General features: G+C 39.3%; 1 protein-coding gene across 7 annotated transcripts in view; it reads left to right on the forward strand.

The window, feature by feature from the left end:
* The window catches only part of KIF26A (kinesin family member 26A), a 95,767-nt gene that overhangs the window by 62,689 nt on the left and 13,638 nt on the right, over positions 1 to 19,440 (forward strand). For all 7 annotated transcript variants that reach the window (XM_085582310.1, XM_085582307.1, XM_077783938.2 and 4 more), the window contains 3 exons: positions 4,839 to 5,022; positions 16,850 to 17,059; positions 19,021 to 19,114. In XM_085582310.1, the coding sequence (XP_085438436.1) occupies positions 4,839 to 5,022; positions 16,850 to 17,059; positions 19,021 to 19,114 (488 nt within the window). The remainder of the gene's footprint in view (positions 1 to 4,838; positions 5,023 to 16,849; positions 17,060 to 19,020; positions 19,115 to 19,440) is intronic.

The following is a 19,440-nucleotide window of genomic DNA, read 5'->3' on the forward strand; positions in this document are numbered from 1 at the left end:
CATAGTTATTGAAGTTTCAAATCTAATTTTCTTTAGTTGTGGAGAAATTATGCTCAGAAAGAGTGCATTAGGGATTTAAATTGTGCTGTTTACTTTCACAGCTATAATGTGCAGAATGTGTGCAGGGAGTGTAAGCTTGAAGCAGCTTGCTGTACATCAGAATATCTGAAATGTCATGCTAACAACATAGGCAGAATTTCAAATTAAAAATGGCATGGCTTTTCCAACGAGCAGGCTTTATAGCTACTGTTGTTGCAGAGTCTTGTTCCCTAGGTGCTGAGCATTATGTAATTGATCTGGCCGTGGTTTTCCTCACTGGTCTCATCCATGCATGGCAGAAAACCCAGTAATCTGTAAATCGTGTGGGGGAAAGAGCAGGTTAGAGACTGTCCCTTGTCATTTGATATTTGAGTGCCCCTGCATGTGCCATATATTAGTTTTATTTTCTACCGTGACGCCTAGCTATGAGGAAAGAACTCTCCAGAGCGTCTTAAAAGACATCTTCTATTAAAGAGGGAAGAGTTAAGCAAAATGCAGACAGTAGATCTCACAGCTGGAGATAAAAGCAATATCTGTGGATGTCTCTCATGCTTTAATTGGAAGAGAAGCAGAAGGGTGTGGGGCTTAGTTTCCCTTGTAAGAGTGTTTTGTAGAAGAGGGTTGTGAAGGCTGAATAAGGAAAGACAAGGTAGATGGAAAGTGTAAAACTCTATCAGAGCTATGAGAAATGTTTGGTACATGTCCCGAGAAACAAATAAATTTACTGCTTACATTTTGTGTAGAATTCCCTGAAGGTTGTAATTTTCCCTGTGAGGAAACAGGAGTTGATACTGAACAAGGTCAGATGGCCCATTGTGGTGCTGAAAGTGTGTGTGAGGGCCTCCTGTGCAAGATTAAATTTGAGAAATAGAAGCAGGTCAGGCAATGGACATGGCACCAAATTAGGCTCCCTACAGAAAGTGATGTGGTATGAGCTTGAGTTCTTTCTTTCTGGTGCTAGACAGAAAGGGCCCAGTGTAGGAGATCTTTTCCAATCCTGTCTCCATGGAACAAATTCCCCTTGAGAAAAGGAATTCTGGAGAAAAGATACAACTGAAAACTTAAGTGTAAATTCAGAAATGCATTGTTGGGTAAGGACTACAGAAAGTCTGGCACTCTGGAGTGTCGCAGGACTGGCTTCATGTAAATGCATCCTCTCATGAATTTTTCTGAAGTAAAGGGGTTTCTGAAGTCAAATTCTGCTTGATTTATTTGGGCCCATGTCCAGACCAGCTTGGCCTATATTTTGGCCTAATGAGTAGGTAACTGGCATGCCACCAAATGTATTGTTTGTTCTGCAAGAAGCACATAGGGATTGATGAGTGTTTCTGTTGTGCTCTTTGCCTGGACCTGTCCAGGAGCCCAAGCAGAGCATGAGAAAGGGGCTGCCCAACTGGCTTTCTGTTAAAGAACTGACTGTGCTTTTTATAGGAGCTGAGGATGACAATTACTTGAATTCATATTCAGAGTCTACAGTTTGATAGTTTGATGTTTTGTTTTGCCTGAATTGCCCTATGCTTTCAATTAGATCCTTACCCTTTCCCTTTCAGAAAAAAAACAAAAACAAAAAACAACAAAACAACAAACAAATTCAAATCCTGCAAGCTGTTTGATACTGCTTTTGCAAGTTGTCTGTGGTGTTCCAGCTCCAGAAATAACCTTGTTTTAGTGTCAGGCAAAGCCATTCTTACATTCAAACACAGAGAGGCTGTAATGAAGCTTTGTCTACTTTTACCTGACAAGAGATGCTTTTTAAGTGTGAACCACACACATCATTATTAGTGCAGTTGGCTGGTTGCCCATCAAAACACTGACTGTTTTCTACAACAGCTACTCCAGTTCCTCTGCTTTCAGTTTCCTGTTATCTCACATGGACATCAACAGTCCCTTTGCCAAATTTCTTAGTAAAATCATCGCCCTCCAGACTCACAGGAAGAGGATTTATCAGCACTACAGCAGTTAATTGCTTTAGGTAGCACATGCCACTGTCCTTTGACCAGTGGACGTGCAGGAGAGTTACAGATATTGTCAAAGTGAACCAGTTTGAACGTGGTTCTGTCCTAGTGCAGAAGTTAAGGCAGTTAGTAACAGATTCAGTATCTTGGATCTGCTTATCAAAATGTCCCACAAATGTGCTACTGAGGTATTTTGAGAAATGCTGTACTTGTATAAAGTGGCATTTTGTGTTCATTTTTTATATGCATTGCTTAGCTTGGCCTTTTGGGGTGCAGTTATGCATTGAGTGTGGTGCTTAGTTAGCTGCTTGAACACACAATTCCCGAGTAAATTTGTCCTTTGTATCTCATTCTCTTTCATGTATGTTTCCCAGAGGAGCTCCTTCAGCCAAATCTGTTGCAGGAGTAATTATTTCATCAGGATTTAATGTATATCTTGATTGCACTTTGAAGGCATTCTCTTGAGGAGTTTTTATAATTTCAACAAGGGATCATAGCATGTAAACAAGAAAATAAACATTATCTTTCATATTAATCAACAAGACAATTAAATAATAAGCAGGATTGTTAATTGGTACTTGGAGATAGATGCTAATGACTGTCTTGAGTTTCACAATGACAGTACCAACAGGTAGGGACTCTTTTCTGCACAGTAAAGCTGCATATAATTTAGGAGGCATTATGGTTTTAATGTGCAGCTGCAACCCCAGTGAAGCTGTGCAACTCTGTTCCTGGTGTCCTATTTCATCATATGTTTTCCTACTGAATGAAGTATTAGCAAGGGGATTTGAGATTTAGGCAGTTAAATCAGTTCTCATTGCCACCAAACTCTTGAGGTTCTGTATAAAGCCATGCTTGTGGTATTTTGCTTCACCATGGGATGCAGTTCCTGCTGGTTTCAGGATGCAGTAGGAGTCAAAAGCTGCTTCTTTCCTCAAAGGCAAAAGTCCAACTTGTTCCTCAAAAGACAGTGGCTTTAGGCTCCCTCTGAGTTTGGAACTAGAGCCTCATTTTTTCATCACATGAATCTTTGTATTTTTCTAAATACTGTAGTGTTTATAGAGGGAGAAGGAAGCCTGTAGGGGGTCTGCATCTTTAGAAGTTGAGGTAAAAAGGTTCAGGAGGTTAACACACACATAGTTTGGAATATAGAGAAAAGGACTGGGAATTTTGGAGATCTGTATTGAGTCCTGCTGTTGTACTAACTAGCTGTCTAATTTTAACTCAAGTGTCCAGTTTTGCTCCTCAGACACAGCCAGTTCTTTGTACTGTTGCTCATTTGAAGCCAATAGTGCAGCTGGAAGAAGCTGTGCAGTGCTTCTGCTCTTGATGTTAATTTTTTTCTCACCTACAATGAACATAAGCAAAGGAGCAGTTTCCCTCTCTGATCAGCTCACTAAGGTGACTAAGCCTGAGGCTGCCTGACAATAATGATAAGATGCATGGCAAGGCTGGGGTTCTAGATTTATCCTTAATTCATTATGACAGCAAAACACTGTCTTGGTTTCTCCATGGGTCTGTTTGCTTATAATACTTCACAGATGCTAGTGCCAGTTTGATTTCACTGAAAAGTATTTGGTGATCTTGGGCTGAAAGGCATGATGAAAATATGAAGTAGTAATTAAAAAAAGATACTAATTTGTTCAAAGTGACAAGCCCTTATATTGCAAGCATAGAGCAGAATAGTGGTTTGTCCCTAAAGGACCTGCTGGCATCAGTGGTGTGGTCTCAACATGTCCCTAGATGCTGGCAGGGGGACACCTTGTGCTTTGCTGCCCTAACAGTCATTCAAAGTAATGCTAGAAGGTAACAATTTGGGTGCTTTTATGATATTTATCTGTGGAGGGACTGCTGACAATCACAGGGTTGGATCATACGTGTCTTTTTCAGGTGGTAAAGCTGTCCTTGACTTTGAGAGAACTGAGATTTTACCCTCATTGCCATGCCCAGTTGCCCAGCATGTGCTTGCTAACATAAATATTTTATTTTGCTTAAAATAATCACTCTGCAGGGTGAATTTTATTTTCTCATGTGGATTTTGATGTAGGGAAGAGTTTCTGTTTTGGTTTCTTATTTGGTGCTGCTGATGGGGAATAGTAGATTTTCTACTATTCCCCATCAGCAGCACCAAACAAGAAACCAAAACAGATTATGTTCCTATTTTTATTCACAAGGAAGAATGTTACAATTTTAATTGTGTGTTCTAATTTTTGCTTCTTCTTCATCTTTTATGTTTTGAAATTCTACATTTCAAAAGCAGGATCATTATCATTCAGCACATTAAAGTGTGTCTTTTTAATAGCTTTCCATTTTAATGCAAAAGAATGGAATCGGGGAGGCAAAACCAATCTGTCTTGAAGGAAATTTCCTGTTATCCAAGGATTTTCTGTGCAGCCAACAGGAGAGGATCTTGAGCCTGGCTGACTTGGAGTGCTATCCTCTGCCTTGAGTAACTTTTAGAGTACAAAGAACCACTTTCATAATGTTATCACCAGCAAAGTCCATCTGGTTCTGCCAGTGACAAGGGGATTATTTCAACTTTTTACTACATCAATGAGATGTTCATTTTTTAGGGTCCAGATATTAGGCTGTTGGGGGAAAGAAGGGCAAGTTTGATTATAATTGAAATTTTGTTGGTGGAGGAATTAACTGAATATTTTGCCAGTAATTTTTCTACCCATATTTCCTTTATTCATGTCCTGATAGCTTGTCCTTATGAAATCAGATTAGAATGCAATGACTTGATTTGTTAAGCAGGCAGTGATGACAATGAGCATCTGTTTGTCTGGTTCAGTTTCCTATTAACACCTAAGTAACATTGTCCTTTCTTGCTTTTTTATACAGAGCAGCACAGAAGCTTAACCTCTCTTCGAAGAGAAAGAAATACCATCCGCCCCTGCCACACACACACGACTTCTCTATTTATGCTACTAACTTTAGTGGCATCCTGCAGCTCTGTCCTCCCCCAGCACCACCATGCCTTCTGAGAGCTGTGTCCAAAATCAAGGACAACCCTGGCATTGGAAAGGTAACTTTGGATTTCAATATTTTAAAATATTTCTCTACACAAATTTTAACTGGGCTAGAAACTTCCAGTCTAGAAAAGGCTGGATTGACTCAAGAAAAGGGTTTTGGGATAGAGAGAGCCACAACCACTTGAATGTGCCTGAGTCCTGTTACCTCCTGTGGACTTTGCAAAGAGTAAGAGACAAAATTTCCTTTCGCATCCAAACCCACTGGTCCAAACCCAGTGCTCATGCAGCTGTGGAAGAAGTTGTCTCTGTGTTGCCAGCAGGACTCAGGCACTGGTGCTGTCTCTGCTGAGGTTAAGGAGATATGCTGAGGGGGCTTTGTTTCCCTCTGCTTCACATGTCATTGTAAGAGTATGGAAATGGAGAAGCAGTCTTGCCAACTTAGGAAATGCAGCACCTTTGAAATGGAAAAATTCGGGCTAAGTTTATCTAGAATTAATTAAAATACAACCCAATTACTTGGAGCTTTATTCATATTTATAGCTGCTTAATCATCCACACAACAGAGTCTGAATACTTATTTACATAGGGTACAAGAGATTAGTGTTTGAAGATAGAATTGAAGTATGTAGTGTGCACCGGAGAGCTAAAATATGCACCTAGAGTAGCTATACAAATCAGCATTAACATAAAGAGTTTTGTCAGCCTAAATACCTGGAGCTGACACTTGCTCACAAAGAATACTCTGTATTTCCTAACTGAGTTTGTACTTAATGAAAAATAAAGGAGAAATTTGGGCTATTTTAAGAAGGTGAAAAGTCACAGAGGAAAATGGATTGTTTTTGTTCTCCTGCTTTTCCAGTGTCTTAGAAAAGAGGATGTAATGATGGAATACAGGAAACGTGGCACAGTAATTTAGACATGCCCAGGTAGAGGAGGGAATGTCCTTTCTATGTGTGAGCTTTAACAAAACCCATTTTTTGTGCCTGTTTTTTTTTTTTTTTTTTTTTTCTGTGTGACTCAGTACTTGGCTGTGGCACCAGGAGCATTGCCATTTCTGAGGCACTTTGCCCTAGGAAGACCTTTAAAGTATGATTGTATACCTTTGTGCCTACAGCTCAGTAAAACTGTGTCTGCATTTGTGTTCTGCAGCTGTGTGAAGCCAAGAGACTACAGCCTTTTTTACAGCCTCAAAATCTGTGCTTTGAGGGCAGCTGGTGGAACTTCCCTGCATGACTTGTACCTCATGGAAAGCACTGGTTTATCTGGTGTCTTCAAAGAGATTAACAAAGTCTGTGATCAAGTGCATGATTTCAGAGGGCAGGAGATGACATGCTCCACCTACTATGATGTGCTCTATCTACTCTTTTCATTAGCGAGTAGAGTGGAGAACTTCTCCAGGGAAAAGCTCCACCAAAATTCCAAGGATATGGCAGGACCCTGATCAGCTCAGCTGCGGGAGCTTTTCCAGCATGGGATATGTCTGTCTCTTGACTCTCAAAATACCTGTTATTTAGCTCTCAGCTAAAAACAGTAAAAGCATAGAATCACAGAATATCCTGAGTTGGAAGGACCTGCAAGGATCATAGAGTATTGAAGATTCTGTTTGTTATGATTCTTGGGGATGGTTCCCTGCAGGGCCAGGAGTTGGACTCAGTGATCCTCGTGGGTCCCTTCCAGCTCAGCGTATTCTGAGAATCTGTGAGGATTCCAGCTGTGTCCTTCTCACCAAACTACTTGTTGACCACAATTTGGAAGAATCCTATGCTTTTCTGGAGAGGGCAAGAGATCTCTGTTAATTGAATCATCCCTTTTTTTCTTGACTTGAGATTTAGAGCATCCAAATAGTGACGGGGTAGGCTAGTTACCAGTTTTAATGCTCCTCAAAACCCAAAATAGCCATCTCCAAAACACAGTGTAAGATCTGCAGTATGTATTAAATTTTTCTTAACCCATTTCTCTTTTGCAACTTTATAAATATCAATGTTTGCCTTAAAAAAACCTCAATCAATACAGCTTTTTCTAAAAATTATGAGCCAGCACAAATGAAATTTCATGTGTCTGAATTCTTAGAACTTGTGATCCAAGGAGAAGTATCACTCTTAGGTGTTCTTTAGTGCAAAAAATTCATAGTTTCACCTTTTCTGAGCAATGCCAAACAGCTTTTGGTAGCATTTAGCTCACTATGCATTAACACTCTCCATTATTTCCCACTCATCAGCTTCTGCTGATGAAGATTTACTCAGCTGGTGTCTCATGATGAGGGTGATGGGAACAAAGTAGTTACTTTTCTTCCTCACTGCTTTAAGTATTACAGCAATGGACAGAGCAGTCAGTAAACACTGGCAGTTGTGCAGTGGTCCTCTGTTAACATCAGTCTCTCTTCTAACATCTTTTTACTTTACATTGCTCCTGTCATTTTCCTCGCCTTGTTTTGCAGCCTGTCCAATAATGAATATAAGATACACATATGGAACAGAATCAGTGGTGAATTCTGGAATCACTTTTTCCTAGCACAGCATCTGTGGCTGTGGTTGGTACTCTGTTGTGGTTTGGGTGATCATTCCCATGTCAGCAGTGTCCCTCACTATTCTGTGTGTTTACAGTGAGTTGAACAGCTGGTGGAGCAGCCTTTTCCTCCCTCATCTCTGAGGAGAAGTTGTTCTGCAAGAATAAAAAATAGAAGTGACAAACTGAAAACCCTTGCAGTGTCCAGGATGCTTCAATGAGAGGAATGTGCCTCCCTTTATGAAAAAATGAGGAGATGAATGATATGCCAACTGTGCCAAAATACTATTTATTCTACGTGAGCAGTGCCTGAATACTACAGTGACTAATTATTGTTTGTACTGACACATTCTGTGCAGTCCCATTTCTCATAAATCCACTGGAAGCTTAGAGTAAAATACATGTTGAAGCATTTACAATGGCAAAATTTACAATGGCTTTCTGTGTTGTCTCTGCAATGGTAATTCTTATCATTCTTTCCATCCACTGATACTCAAGGTTGGTTCAATACATTGTAACAGACACAGAAGCAGTGTTGAAAATGTGATATAATTTTTGAGGCTAACAGAGAAATAAAAGTGTTTCTGAACTGCGTGATGGAACAGTTGAATCTAAAGAACTGATTGAAAGTAGCATGTGGACTATCTTGTGTTCTGTGGCATCTAGAACTGATCAGGTCCTGCCAATGGTCTTGAACATTTGAGCACACATGTAGGGAAAAGAAGGGGCTTGAGTTCTTGCTTTTCATAAGCTGCATGGCTGCAGCAGGTGCAGTTACTTTGCATTGTGAGCACTGCTGGGCGAGGCAGGAATGTGGAGAGATTGTGATGGCCAGTTCTTGCATTTGCACTCAGTTTTTGATTATTTGAGCCCAAGATCTAAATTTAGTCCTAATTTCACATCATTATCTCCATGTGTATCATCCAGTTCTTCTGTGGTGAAATTGTTGTGTGGCTTTTGTGGTTGAATACATTTGTTATTAGAGACTTACTGCAGCAGAGAGCCCTTACATATCTTTTGCAACTTGTATTTATAATTTCTAAGTGTTTCAAGTATTCTTCTGGAAGGTGGAAAATAAATGTCTTAATAATCTCTTTTACATTTCAGAAATACCATTTTTTCTGCATATAATAATTTCAGAAGAAGTGTGTGGACTTGTCCTGTGATATAAATCTTTAATTACGCCTTTTGCTTAATTTTCTTTAGTAATATTGCAAAATGTTATACACTCTCACAGGTGCTTGCTGGGGTTGTCAACATGCAGGAATACCAAGCAGAGAAAAGTTGAAAAAAAGCAGCAATTTAGAACAGCAGGTCTGCCTTGGACCTGTGTTTCATATAATCAACAGTAATCAACTCATGCACAAAGGAAGATCCCACTATCAATTCAAACTGGATACTGAAAGGAATTTTACACACTAGCTGATAAATGTTACGTAGCAAAATTCATACCTTTCTCTTGAATGTGCCAAAAGCATCAGAGTCCAAACCATTTAGTTGAATCCTACTTAAAAGGCAATGATCCAGTGCAGTATGATTCTTGTAACTGAATCATTTTTGTGGTCTCTCTGGGTGTTATTAAATTTAATGTCAGAATAGTAGGAAAGACATCTGAAAGCCATTTAATATTGTCACTGGAAAGAAGTTAGATTATACTCAATTTCTGACATTAATGTGCTACTTAAGATAATTTATCATATTGTGGTATTAAGAAAGACATCCTTTTTACAGTGGCTGCTGTATAGCATTCTAATGGGCTATTTTTCTTTAGCATGGTAGGAAGCCTTTTTCATGCAAAATGTTATGTTCTGGGGTTCTATTCAGCTCATTCTTTATAATACTGCATCACTTACAGCAGCAACTTTAAGTGCTTGTCTCTTCCAAGGATTCTGTCAATTGTTTTAATGTTAGAATGACAGAATGCTCCTATATGAGACAATTGAAGTGGAGCATTTAAAGAGAGCCTGAATTGTCAGACATGTTTCTTGGGCTCTCCATTTATGAGTTTTAGACATTTACTTCCATTTATGCTTTACTAAGCCATAGCTAAGGTACTGCTAATATGATTTACTGATCATGGAGGGTTGTCTTAAGTGTGCTGTGTGTCCCATTCACTGGTTCTTATGGTGGTTTGATGACGGATAACAAATAGGTTCTTAATTTTGTCATCTTTACTGCTCCTTGCTCCCTAATGGCTGAAGCGTTATTTCTGATATAAGTCATGTATCAGAGTAAGCACTTGCCTATCAATGTATCATCCAAGGTACTTGCATCCCTACCAAAACACCTTGAACTGCTTAAACAAAAATGTGGAAAAGTGAGATAAAAATACATAAGATCTTGTACTTTGTTTTTCACCTTGAAAAAATGAAATAGTTTTTCATCATGTTTTCTGAGAATCAATTGTTTTTTAGCAGAGTACTATATATAAGTGTTTTTTTTTTTTTCTTTCTGTTTTAGGTTCTCCCAGGGGAGCTAGATGGTCTATGCTAGTGTGGCAATTTCGCATATAAATTTGCCATCCATTGGTAGTGGCAGTATATGAAAGGCTTGTAAGAACCACCCACGGTAAAACAATTTAGCAAGGGTTATATATCTGTCAGTTACAATTAAATCCATGAAAAATATTGGCTCTGAACTAGGACTTTTGTAATTTGATTTACACTGTAGTTGAAAAATAAGTGATTTTATTGGAAAATGGTCTTTATTCAATGGAATCTGAATTCCTTGTAATTTCTTGGTAAGAAATCTTAATTCAGAATGGTGGGTGTCTTAGCGTAGTTATTTAATTAACCTGCTGTTATGCGCCATTTTGTGAACATTGGACAAAATTAACTTCCTGGCTGCACAATGCCTGTCAAGGATACGTGTTTCTAGGGAATATTTAGTGTCCATTCAAATTTGTTATAATGACATTTATTGCTAAAGACCAAATTGCTTGTTCATTTAGGGATTATGATACTGCTGTAATGCACAATATGACCAGTATTTTTAAAATGGATTCCAGTGTAGTGCCAGCACCTTCCCAAAAAATAGACAGAGTTCATTTTAGTAAAAAAGTCTTGAACACGTGTATTTGAAAATCTTACATGCTTTTTAATCCACTCCTTTTCATTTTTTCCTTCTCATTATGTCTAATATGAAACTTGACAACTATATGAGCATCAGATGCTAACAAAGCATCACTACAGAAACATAAACACTGCACATCCATTGATTTCAAAGGAGGTACCATATGTTACAGTTATGCCTGTGCTAACATACTTGGCTGGGTCAGGACCCTAATTTCCTCAACATTCAAAATGCCATGGAATCTAGTCATTACCTAAGTGAATTAGTGGAGTCTTCTCTGTCTACATGTCTGTCCCTAATTAAACTGTGCAGAGTGTTGGGCACCCTCCACTGAAAGATGAATGACCAATTTTCTATGATATATATATATATATATTTTTTTTTTTTTTTTATTTGTTGCCTAAAACATGTAGTAGAAATCCATTATAGTCTTAGGAATTGGATTAAAATCATCTGGTTCTTTAAGTGTGAGATGATCCTTCCCGTTTCTCTGATCTCAGAGTTTAAAGCCTTTCCACCTCTCTTGATTATGGGATAATAATCTATGAGAACCTGTTTGTCAATCTCCTGTCTGTTTCTATCTAGAATTATGTAGGATTGTGTCATTCTCTCTCTTTATCAGTGGATTTTTTCTCTGCAAATTCAGGCTTGGACCTGATTTCTTCTGGGACAATACATGCCTGACTGGTTTTGGAGTTTTGTATTCTTTGATGTGTGGCTTTACTATAGCTCCATTCAGTTCAGATCCAAATAATATGGGCCTTACTAGATAAAATTGTTAGTTTGCCTCTGACTATCCATCTCACCTTCAGCTGTCAGTTGCTTCAAAGTTTTGATTTCATAGGTTTTTGGTCTGTCTCTTCCTTTTTCCAGACTTCTTTCTGGCACTGACATACACTTGACGCTCTGCACTGTTGTGATGCATCCTGAACCCAGCCCATTGCTTTGGTTGGTGGGACTCCTGTGTGCTGTTCTCCTCCTCTCCAGTTGGTTCAGTGTGTTGGGGACATCTGGAAATCATGAGCACATACCAATGGGTCATGTGGCAGTGCTGGAGAAGGTCACAGCATGGGAGCAGTGACTCCACACAACAGTGGGGCAGAAGGTCTCTCCTTGTGACCCTTGTGTGAAATGGAATCTCAAATGAGGAGGAGTGCTGCAAGGGGAGGAAGGGCTGGTGCCCACCAGGATGTACATCCCTCAGTTTCTGAGATATTTTGATGTTCAGGTGAAAACTGTTAAATATTCCATCTAGATTTGACTTTCATAAAGGTTAAAGATCTCAAGGTCTAGAGTTTTGCCTCCAGGCTCCAACTGATATTTGAGTGGATCTGTGATTCTCTTGTGATCTCATCAGATGTTTCTAAAACTTTATGGGGTTTTGCCCCAGAGTCCTCCACATAGCCTTGTCTTCCACACAGAGGACTTTTCTTTTTCCCCCTAATTATTTTTTTTAAAGAAATCTATCCTTTTGCAAATTTGTCTCCTTAAAATTCCATATGTTTGCATAAAACTGGTGTGATTTTTGTTTTTATGCTTCAGCATCCATCCCTTGCATAGCTGGAACAAATGAATTCTAGTGGCTGTTTTCTTTTATTGCCTTTCTTTGCCCTGACTTCTACAGTAGGCTGACAGATGAACTTAAAAAAAAAAAAAATTCTTTGATTGCTTGGAAAATTTCTCTCACCCTTGCCAGTGAAGGATTAAAATTGCATCCGTTATTGTGCTGGGTGAGGGGCCTCTGACCTTCTGCCACCCAGTTCTAGAGCTTTTCCAAATCAGATGCTTGTTTATTTATTTTTTTGAATTCTTTCTCTTGTAATGACATATTCAAAATATATTTACCATCTTCTTTTCCCAAACATTTTTGATTTTAATAGGATTTCCTTCAGCAATTCTGCTGACCTCCTGGTTTCTGCATATACACAAATTTGGAAAAGTTCAGTAATGGAGTGTGAACCCTCAGTGTACAAACCTCACCAGATTAGAGTCAGTTAATTAATGAGATACTTCAGTTGTTTCTGTGACTTAGGCTGTCTTCAGGCACTGAGAAAATATTAATAATGTGCAAATATTGTGATATTTGTGTTTTATTTTTATTTACATAAATTGAACTCAAATACAAATCTAGCCTCTTTTTCCATCAACATCCTCATTAAAATAGAGCCTCTATCCAGTATTCAATGCCTGCATGAAAAACTATATACAAAGTCTTATGTCCTTCATAATTATAAACTTTCACTTGTGATTTTTACTTTGCGGTGTTCTCTTTATTTTGCGTTGAAGAAGAAACAACAAAAGGGGAAGAAAGGTATTAATAATACCAACTTTTAGCAAAAAGGGTCATTCCCATCACAGGATGGATGTCTGTGTTAGCTCTCCTTAAGGAATATAAGAGTTGTGGAGTGCCCTGAGCCTGAGATGACTTTTCTGAAATCATCAAACTTGTATTTTCTTCTCATTTTTTGTGTTCTCTCTCTTTCCCCTCACCCCTAATCCTTTCAGCTCACTTTAATTCCCACTCCCCAACCTGTTCTTTTTCCTTTAGACCTGTCATTCTTCCATTTCTTTATTCATTCTCCACTAAATTCCTTGTGTTTCCTTGCTTTGTACAAATGTAAGCATGTAAGCACTTGGAGTTGAGCCCAGAAACCTGGACATATTGTCAAATAATCACCCACAAAAGGTGTGATCTTGAGTGGGCCTGAAATTAATTGCACTTAATAATTCATTTTCATAAGCAAAGCATTAGAGTGCAGTCATTGCTGATTTGCTCCCTAGTTATGGGCCAGAGTTACTTTAATATTTACAGGCCCTGTATTATCCTGAATCCTCCCCTCGCTGCAAGCCCTTGTTTCTGGATGATTTCCTGCACCACATACTGCTGTCTCTACAGGTGAGCATGCCTTTTGTGTGAGAAGTAGATAAAGAGACACAGGAGAAGCTGCAGTTAAATTGATCCTTAAGGCAAGAGCCATGCTGGCTCTGTAGTACTCATACTGTACTGTTTTCCTGCAGTATTAACTCCAGAAGAATACTGGGATGAACTTCGGAGCTGAGACTATAAACCTGTCACTTAAGATTGGTCCTCAACCACAGGCATGCAGGAAGTGTGAGAAGAATAAACAGTATTACACCAAACCTTTCCTTTGTACACACAGAAGCATGTGCATGCACCTGGGATCTGCCTGCTCTTAGTTTTTGCTCTTGTGAAGGGATATGTTTGAGTAATCTATGTGCTTGATGGTACATCCATGAGCATTTCTGCTTTATTTCTGAGTGAAATCAGCCTGGCTTAGCATCATGAATGAGTGTGGCACATTATAACTCTAAAATTACTGACAGATATCACATACAGATATATTTAGTGGGCAGGGAAATGAAATGTGAAATCTATTTTTCTACTCTGCAAATCAGCTTTTATACACAAAACACTAAAAGAGGAAGTCCCTCAAGCTGCTTTTCTTTTCCCCCCGCTCACATTTGTCTTGAAAGCTCAGTTCCATTGTAAACATGAAGGTGACCCTTGAGTCCTGTTAAGTTTGGGGTCTGATCCATTGTGGGAAGCTATTTTTGTATCTTTCTGATTCAGAAAGGTGGTCTTAAAAAGCTAATTTGTTACACAAGGATTTCCTGTGGGTGAAGCCATCATTGTGTTTAGGGGGAGCAATGCTCTGATGGAGGTAACTTGCTGTTTTGGTCAGGAGCAAACCAATTTTTCTCTTATCCAAGCTCTGGCTGCTATAATCTAATAATAGATGGAAGAGAGAACAGAAAGGACTGTTTAAGTAAGTGCTTTGAAAACAGCATATATTTTAAAATTCATTTTAATCAAGTGACCCTGAAGTGGGCATTTATACTTACATATATTTATATATTTAGGTTTTGTTTCTTTTTTTTTTTTTTTTTACCCTGAGGGAGGTTATTTTTTATGAGCACCTTGGTAGCATGTCAAGGTTGAGCTAGCAGGCGAATACACAAAGCTGGCTTCATGCAGCTTTTATGGGGAAACAGCCTTGAGTGTGTCACCTCTGATGCACTTTGCTTTTCAGGCAGCTGTTTCATTTATTCTAAGGTTTGCTTGTTTTCTGGGGCTGTATTTTCATATTTTCTTTTGCCCTGTGAAAGGCGAAAGAAAATAAAGTGTTGAATCAGGGGGCAGCTTAGTCAATAGCTAGAAGAATTTGCTGCTGTGTTTGGTGGAGCCTCCTGCAGTGTTTATGGGAAGGGGTGGTTGTTTCTTAACCTCTTTGTTTACAGGAAGAAATGTTGGGGAAAAGCTTTTAGAGCTGCTTTGTGGAAAATATTTCCTTTGAGGGTGCTTGAGGAACTGTGTAGGGATGCCCATGTGCAGCTTAGCCCCCATAGAGAGAGGGAGATGGAAGAATGGGACAGTTGAGAATGTAAATGTTCGAATTACCTGTCCTCGCCAGCTGGAGAGGGAAGGGACAGTTCAGCATGGTGCTTCCTGCTGCTCCCACATCTGCTGTGGATCATCCTGGCTTGGCCACTGCATTTCACTGCACACACTGGGTGCAGATGTGTCTGCTGTCACCTTTTCATCTTGTCTGGTACGAGTGTCCCTCAATCCCTGAGGGTGCCTTAGCCTGCTCCGGTCTCCGCTTGTTGCCTGTATTTCACATGCTGTGCTTGGCTGAAGTAGATTTTCATCTTTGGTTCTTCCTTTGCTTGTATCTCTGTGGACACAGAAGTGATGGGGAAGTGCTGACTGCAGTCCATTTTTTTAATAAAGACACAAAGAATGTGTTCATGAAGTAAGTGCACACCATTTTAATGGCATAATGTTCTTGAAACAAAGTAAGTAGGAGCCAAATTGTTCTGGCACATTTAAGGTTACATTTAGCTAAAATCTTACTGAAATAGAGAATCATTCTTTATCAGAGACAAATGCTTTTAAACCCAGCTTCTACATGCAATATCCAGCTCAGGGCTAAAAGTGAGCCTGGCTAATTGAACCATAGAGTTATCCAGGTTGGAAAGGATCTTCAAGATCAAGTCTAGCTGTTAACCCAGCACTGCCAGGCCCACCACTAAACCCAGGAGTGGGTGTTCCGTGGCTCAGTAGCTGTGTTGCAGAATAGGAAGGTGCTGATGAGTGCTGTGGACAGTGCATATGTAAATTATTTCAGCTGTGGTATATCGCAGCCATGGAGGCTCTCCAACTACCTGGTTAACTCTGGTGCTGTGAGAGTTGTGTGGTAGTTGAATAAGGAGATTGTGCTGTTGTTCAGCTTGTTACTGAAACATTTCATACACCATGGAAAAAGTAATTCTCACTGAACATTGCTTTTCTCTGAAGTCTGATCTGCAGGGCAGTTCAGAGTTGAAGTTGCACCTGTAATAGTAATTTACTTCAGTGCAAGCTGTATAAAACATGCTGGTTCTGACATGGGAGCATTTCATAAGGATAAATGGTTGTAAGTGGGTGTGAGGCAGTATTTCACAGGTTTTTAAAGTAAGAGTATGATTTCCAGGAAGCTTAAAAGAAGCAGGTGTGCAGCTGTTGCTGAATTTTCCTTAGACCTGGTCACTTGGCTTTCATAAGGTGCTTTGGAAATCACAGCCAACATGTCAGAGCTTTCTAAAGATGCTGTCTTAAAAACCCCTGTGTAGGATATCATCATTTGTAGTGCTGCAATAAAAATGTACCTTTGTGAGAGGGTTCTTTCCAAGCTTTTTGACCTCTTAGTGGTTTGTGGTTTGATTTATTTTCCCTTCTTTCCATTCCCCCCCCGCCTCCCCCCATTAAATCTGCAGCTAAGCACTGAAGAGCCTAGCAATGACAGCATAAAGGCAACTGCCTGGGACAGTTGTAAGAAAGACACCTTTTTATTAGAATAATATGAATGAGAAATTGAAAGTTTCTAGACTTATTTCTAATGCAGTAGCTGTCTGAGCCTTGTGTTATTCAGACTGGTTTTCAAAGTGTCCCTTCGGTCACATTGAGTACTTGAAAGGCAGGAGACTAGAATTTTCTTTTCTTTGGCATCATGTTACACCTACAGTGGATCATATTTGCAGATCAGACATTTATAAATTGAATTGGTAAAACTGGAACAGTGTCAGCTGAAGAGACAAAGTGCACCTTTGAAACCTAATTAGTTCAGTGAAGACCCCAGGCTGGAAAATCTGGCTACGTTTTTGTCCCACGGTTGTTCTGACACACCTAAACAAGATAAACAAACACATCATGGGAAAGGGAGTGGGTTTGGGAGGAATGCTTAGCATATGTTTATCTGTAGCTGGGAACTCAGGTTGTTGCTTTCTTCTGAATCCTTGCAGGTGAAAGTGATGGTAAGGATTTGTTCCTCTCAAGGGACACATGAAACGTCTGAATCCATGTCCTTCCTAAAGGTAGACCCACGAAAAAAGCAAATCACATTTTATGATCCAGCAGCAAATGGGCCTTCCAATGCAGGTCACAGAAGAGGTGTTGTTGCTGTCCCAAAGATGTTTGCCTTTGATGCAGTTTTCCCCCAGGACGCTTCACAGGTACTGGAGTCACTCACATAAACCTCTTGAGTCTTCTCTTGGCCACTGCATTTGATTGCCTGAGGAGTTTCTTCTGTTTCTGGGGAATTTTATTTGAATGAGTTGTCTTAATGCCTGGAAAAAACATGCTAATTAATAGACAAGTGGGTAAATTCTTACATCTTCTGTTCAGTTGAAATGTAAAATAAAGGAATAATAGCTGGGGAGATAGATTTGCTGATGAAATTGCCTTCTTGTGTATTTTGTTGTTAAAGAAAGGCACACAGCCAGCTTGAAATCCAGTTTTCCATCCAGCTAGGTTTTAACCCATTTGATGGGACTGAAACAAAGTCCTTCCCCAAAACTTTCAATGGGAAATAAACATGTGCTTAATGTTAAACTAAATGCTGTTAGGAGGAAAGATAAAGCTAACCCCTTGGGATTGTTTTACTGGAACAGGGAGCTTTTATATTATCTGCACCTTTTCCAGTTTGTTTTTACTGTGGTTTTGACTGATTATTTTATGTTGATGGTTGTGCTGATGGTAATGCATGTCTTTCTTTTGGCCTGCAAAAGGGAGCACTTATTCAGTAATAGCCTCAGACCTGAAATCTGCTACACAGACAGGATGGCTGGTCTTTGAGAGGATTGGGGTCTGCTGTATATTCAGTGAGGGTTGCACTCATGGACATCTGATAATTCCTTCTGTGAAAAATCTTTGGTTCAGAAAATAAAATCCTAGAACAGCTTTAAAAAGAACTAATTCAACAGCATTTGAAGGGCTACACCAAGTCTGAACGGCTGGAAAAAAATTAGGGTGAAAAATATAGTGCAAAGTATCCAAGGTAAAAATAGTCTATTGATGTTGAGAAAATATGACAGGGTCTAGTTCATAATCCCCTCCTCAGATCTTCTCCTAGGCTTTTGTTTAATTTTTTGGGTCTTAGACTGTAGATAAGAAACTATCTATTGAGTCTAAATTCTAGACAAGCACTAAAAATGGAGAATAACTTCCCACACGCGTCAGTGCCCAAAGCACAGGTGGCCACATCCAAAAGCTGTTTTTAGATCATGCCTAAGTTCAAACAGGGTCTTTGTGCAGAAGTATGCAACATGAGTCCAGAACTGGAAGTGAGGTTTTCTTACCTTGTGCTGTCAGCCTTGCTGGTCACAGCCTGTGTGTCTGCTGCTTTTGGCACCAGTCCTGCAGGGTGTTGACCCCTGGTTTGGGATGGCTTTTCAGTTCCTAGTAGCAGACTTGGGTGGCCTGTTGTGATGTTTTTGGGAGACGCTGGCCACTGCAGCCCCTTCTGTGGGGGTGTAATTGCTGCAGGCAAGCTTGCTGCCATGCATCTGCAAACAGAGCCTTATCATTTCACTGTAGTTACATATTTACAGCAGCCCCCTCCCCTACCCTCAGTTGCTGTACTTAATAGATCATCCTACTGTGTATTTGAAACCTTCCCTGATGTGGATAAACTGGTTTTAGCACAATCAAGTATTTTAGCAAGTTTTTTTTTTATTAATGATGATGTTTCCACTGGAAGAGGAAAATGTGATACTATGAAATCTTATTCAGGGATCTTAATGCATTTTCTCCAGTATGGATGTCTTTTTAATTCCTGTGAGCACTCCTGAGTAGCTTAATTTCAGTGGAGTTGCTACTATTACTGAATATCTTTGGCTAAGCTATTATACCAGCAGGAAGCCTGGTTGGATAGCATTCAGTTTGCTACATTAGTCATAGAATCAATATTCCAAGAGAATAGGTTTAATAGAATTGAAAACTATTTTAGGCTGTAGTAGCATATTTTATTATTTTTTAAGATAGCATACTTACTAAAATAATAGGACTGATGCCATAAAAATGGGGAGAATATTGCACCTCAAAAATATTGAGTCGTTCATTTCATTACAGGAGAATAGTAAAAACCACAGCAGTATATGCTCTTTCACTTATTTGTCTCCAATTTTTCTTTCAGGCTGAGGTATGCTCTGGAACGGTAGCAGAAGTAATCCAGTCTGTTGTGAATGGTGCAGATGGTTGCATATTTTGCTTTGGTCATGTCAAGCTTGGTGAGCTCCCAAATTCGTTACAGTTAATTACTATGTCAGTCTGGTAATTACATGCTGTCAGCTCCTGGAACAATAAACCTGGAGTATATGAATAGATTAGAATTTCTTTTTAATTAGCTTTGCAAACTTATCATGGTTTATTTCTACACTGTGATTGTAAGTTTTAATTTGAAAAGGTAAAATGTAGCATCAGATTAGCTTATTCAAGAGCAAGTTTATGTAGGTGCATTGTGATGAGAATCAAAAGATCAGAGATGTTTTTAACGTTAATTTGCTGTGGGTCTGGCTTACAAAACTTGCAAACCTAATTGAATAAATAGTAATGA

This window comes from Lonchura striata, chromosome 5 (assembly GCF_050655825.1).
Source record: "Lonchura striata isolate lonStrDom1 chromosome 5, ASM5065582v1, whole genome shotgun sequence".
NCBI classification, from domain to species: Eukaryota; Metazoa; Chordata; class Aves; order Passeriformes; family Estrildidae; genus Lonchura; species Lonchura striata.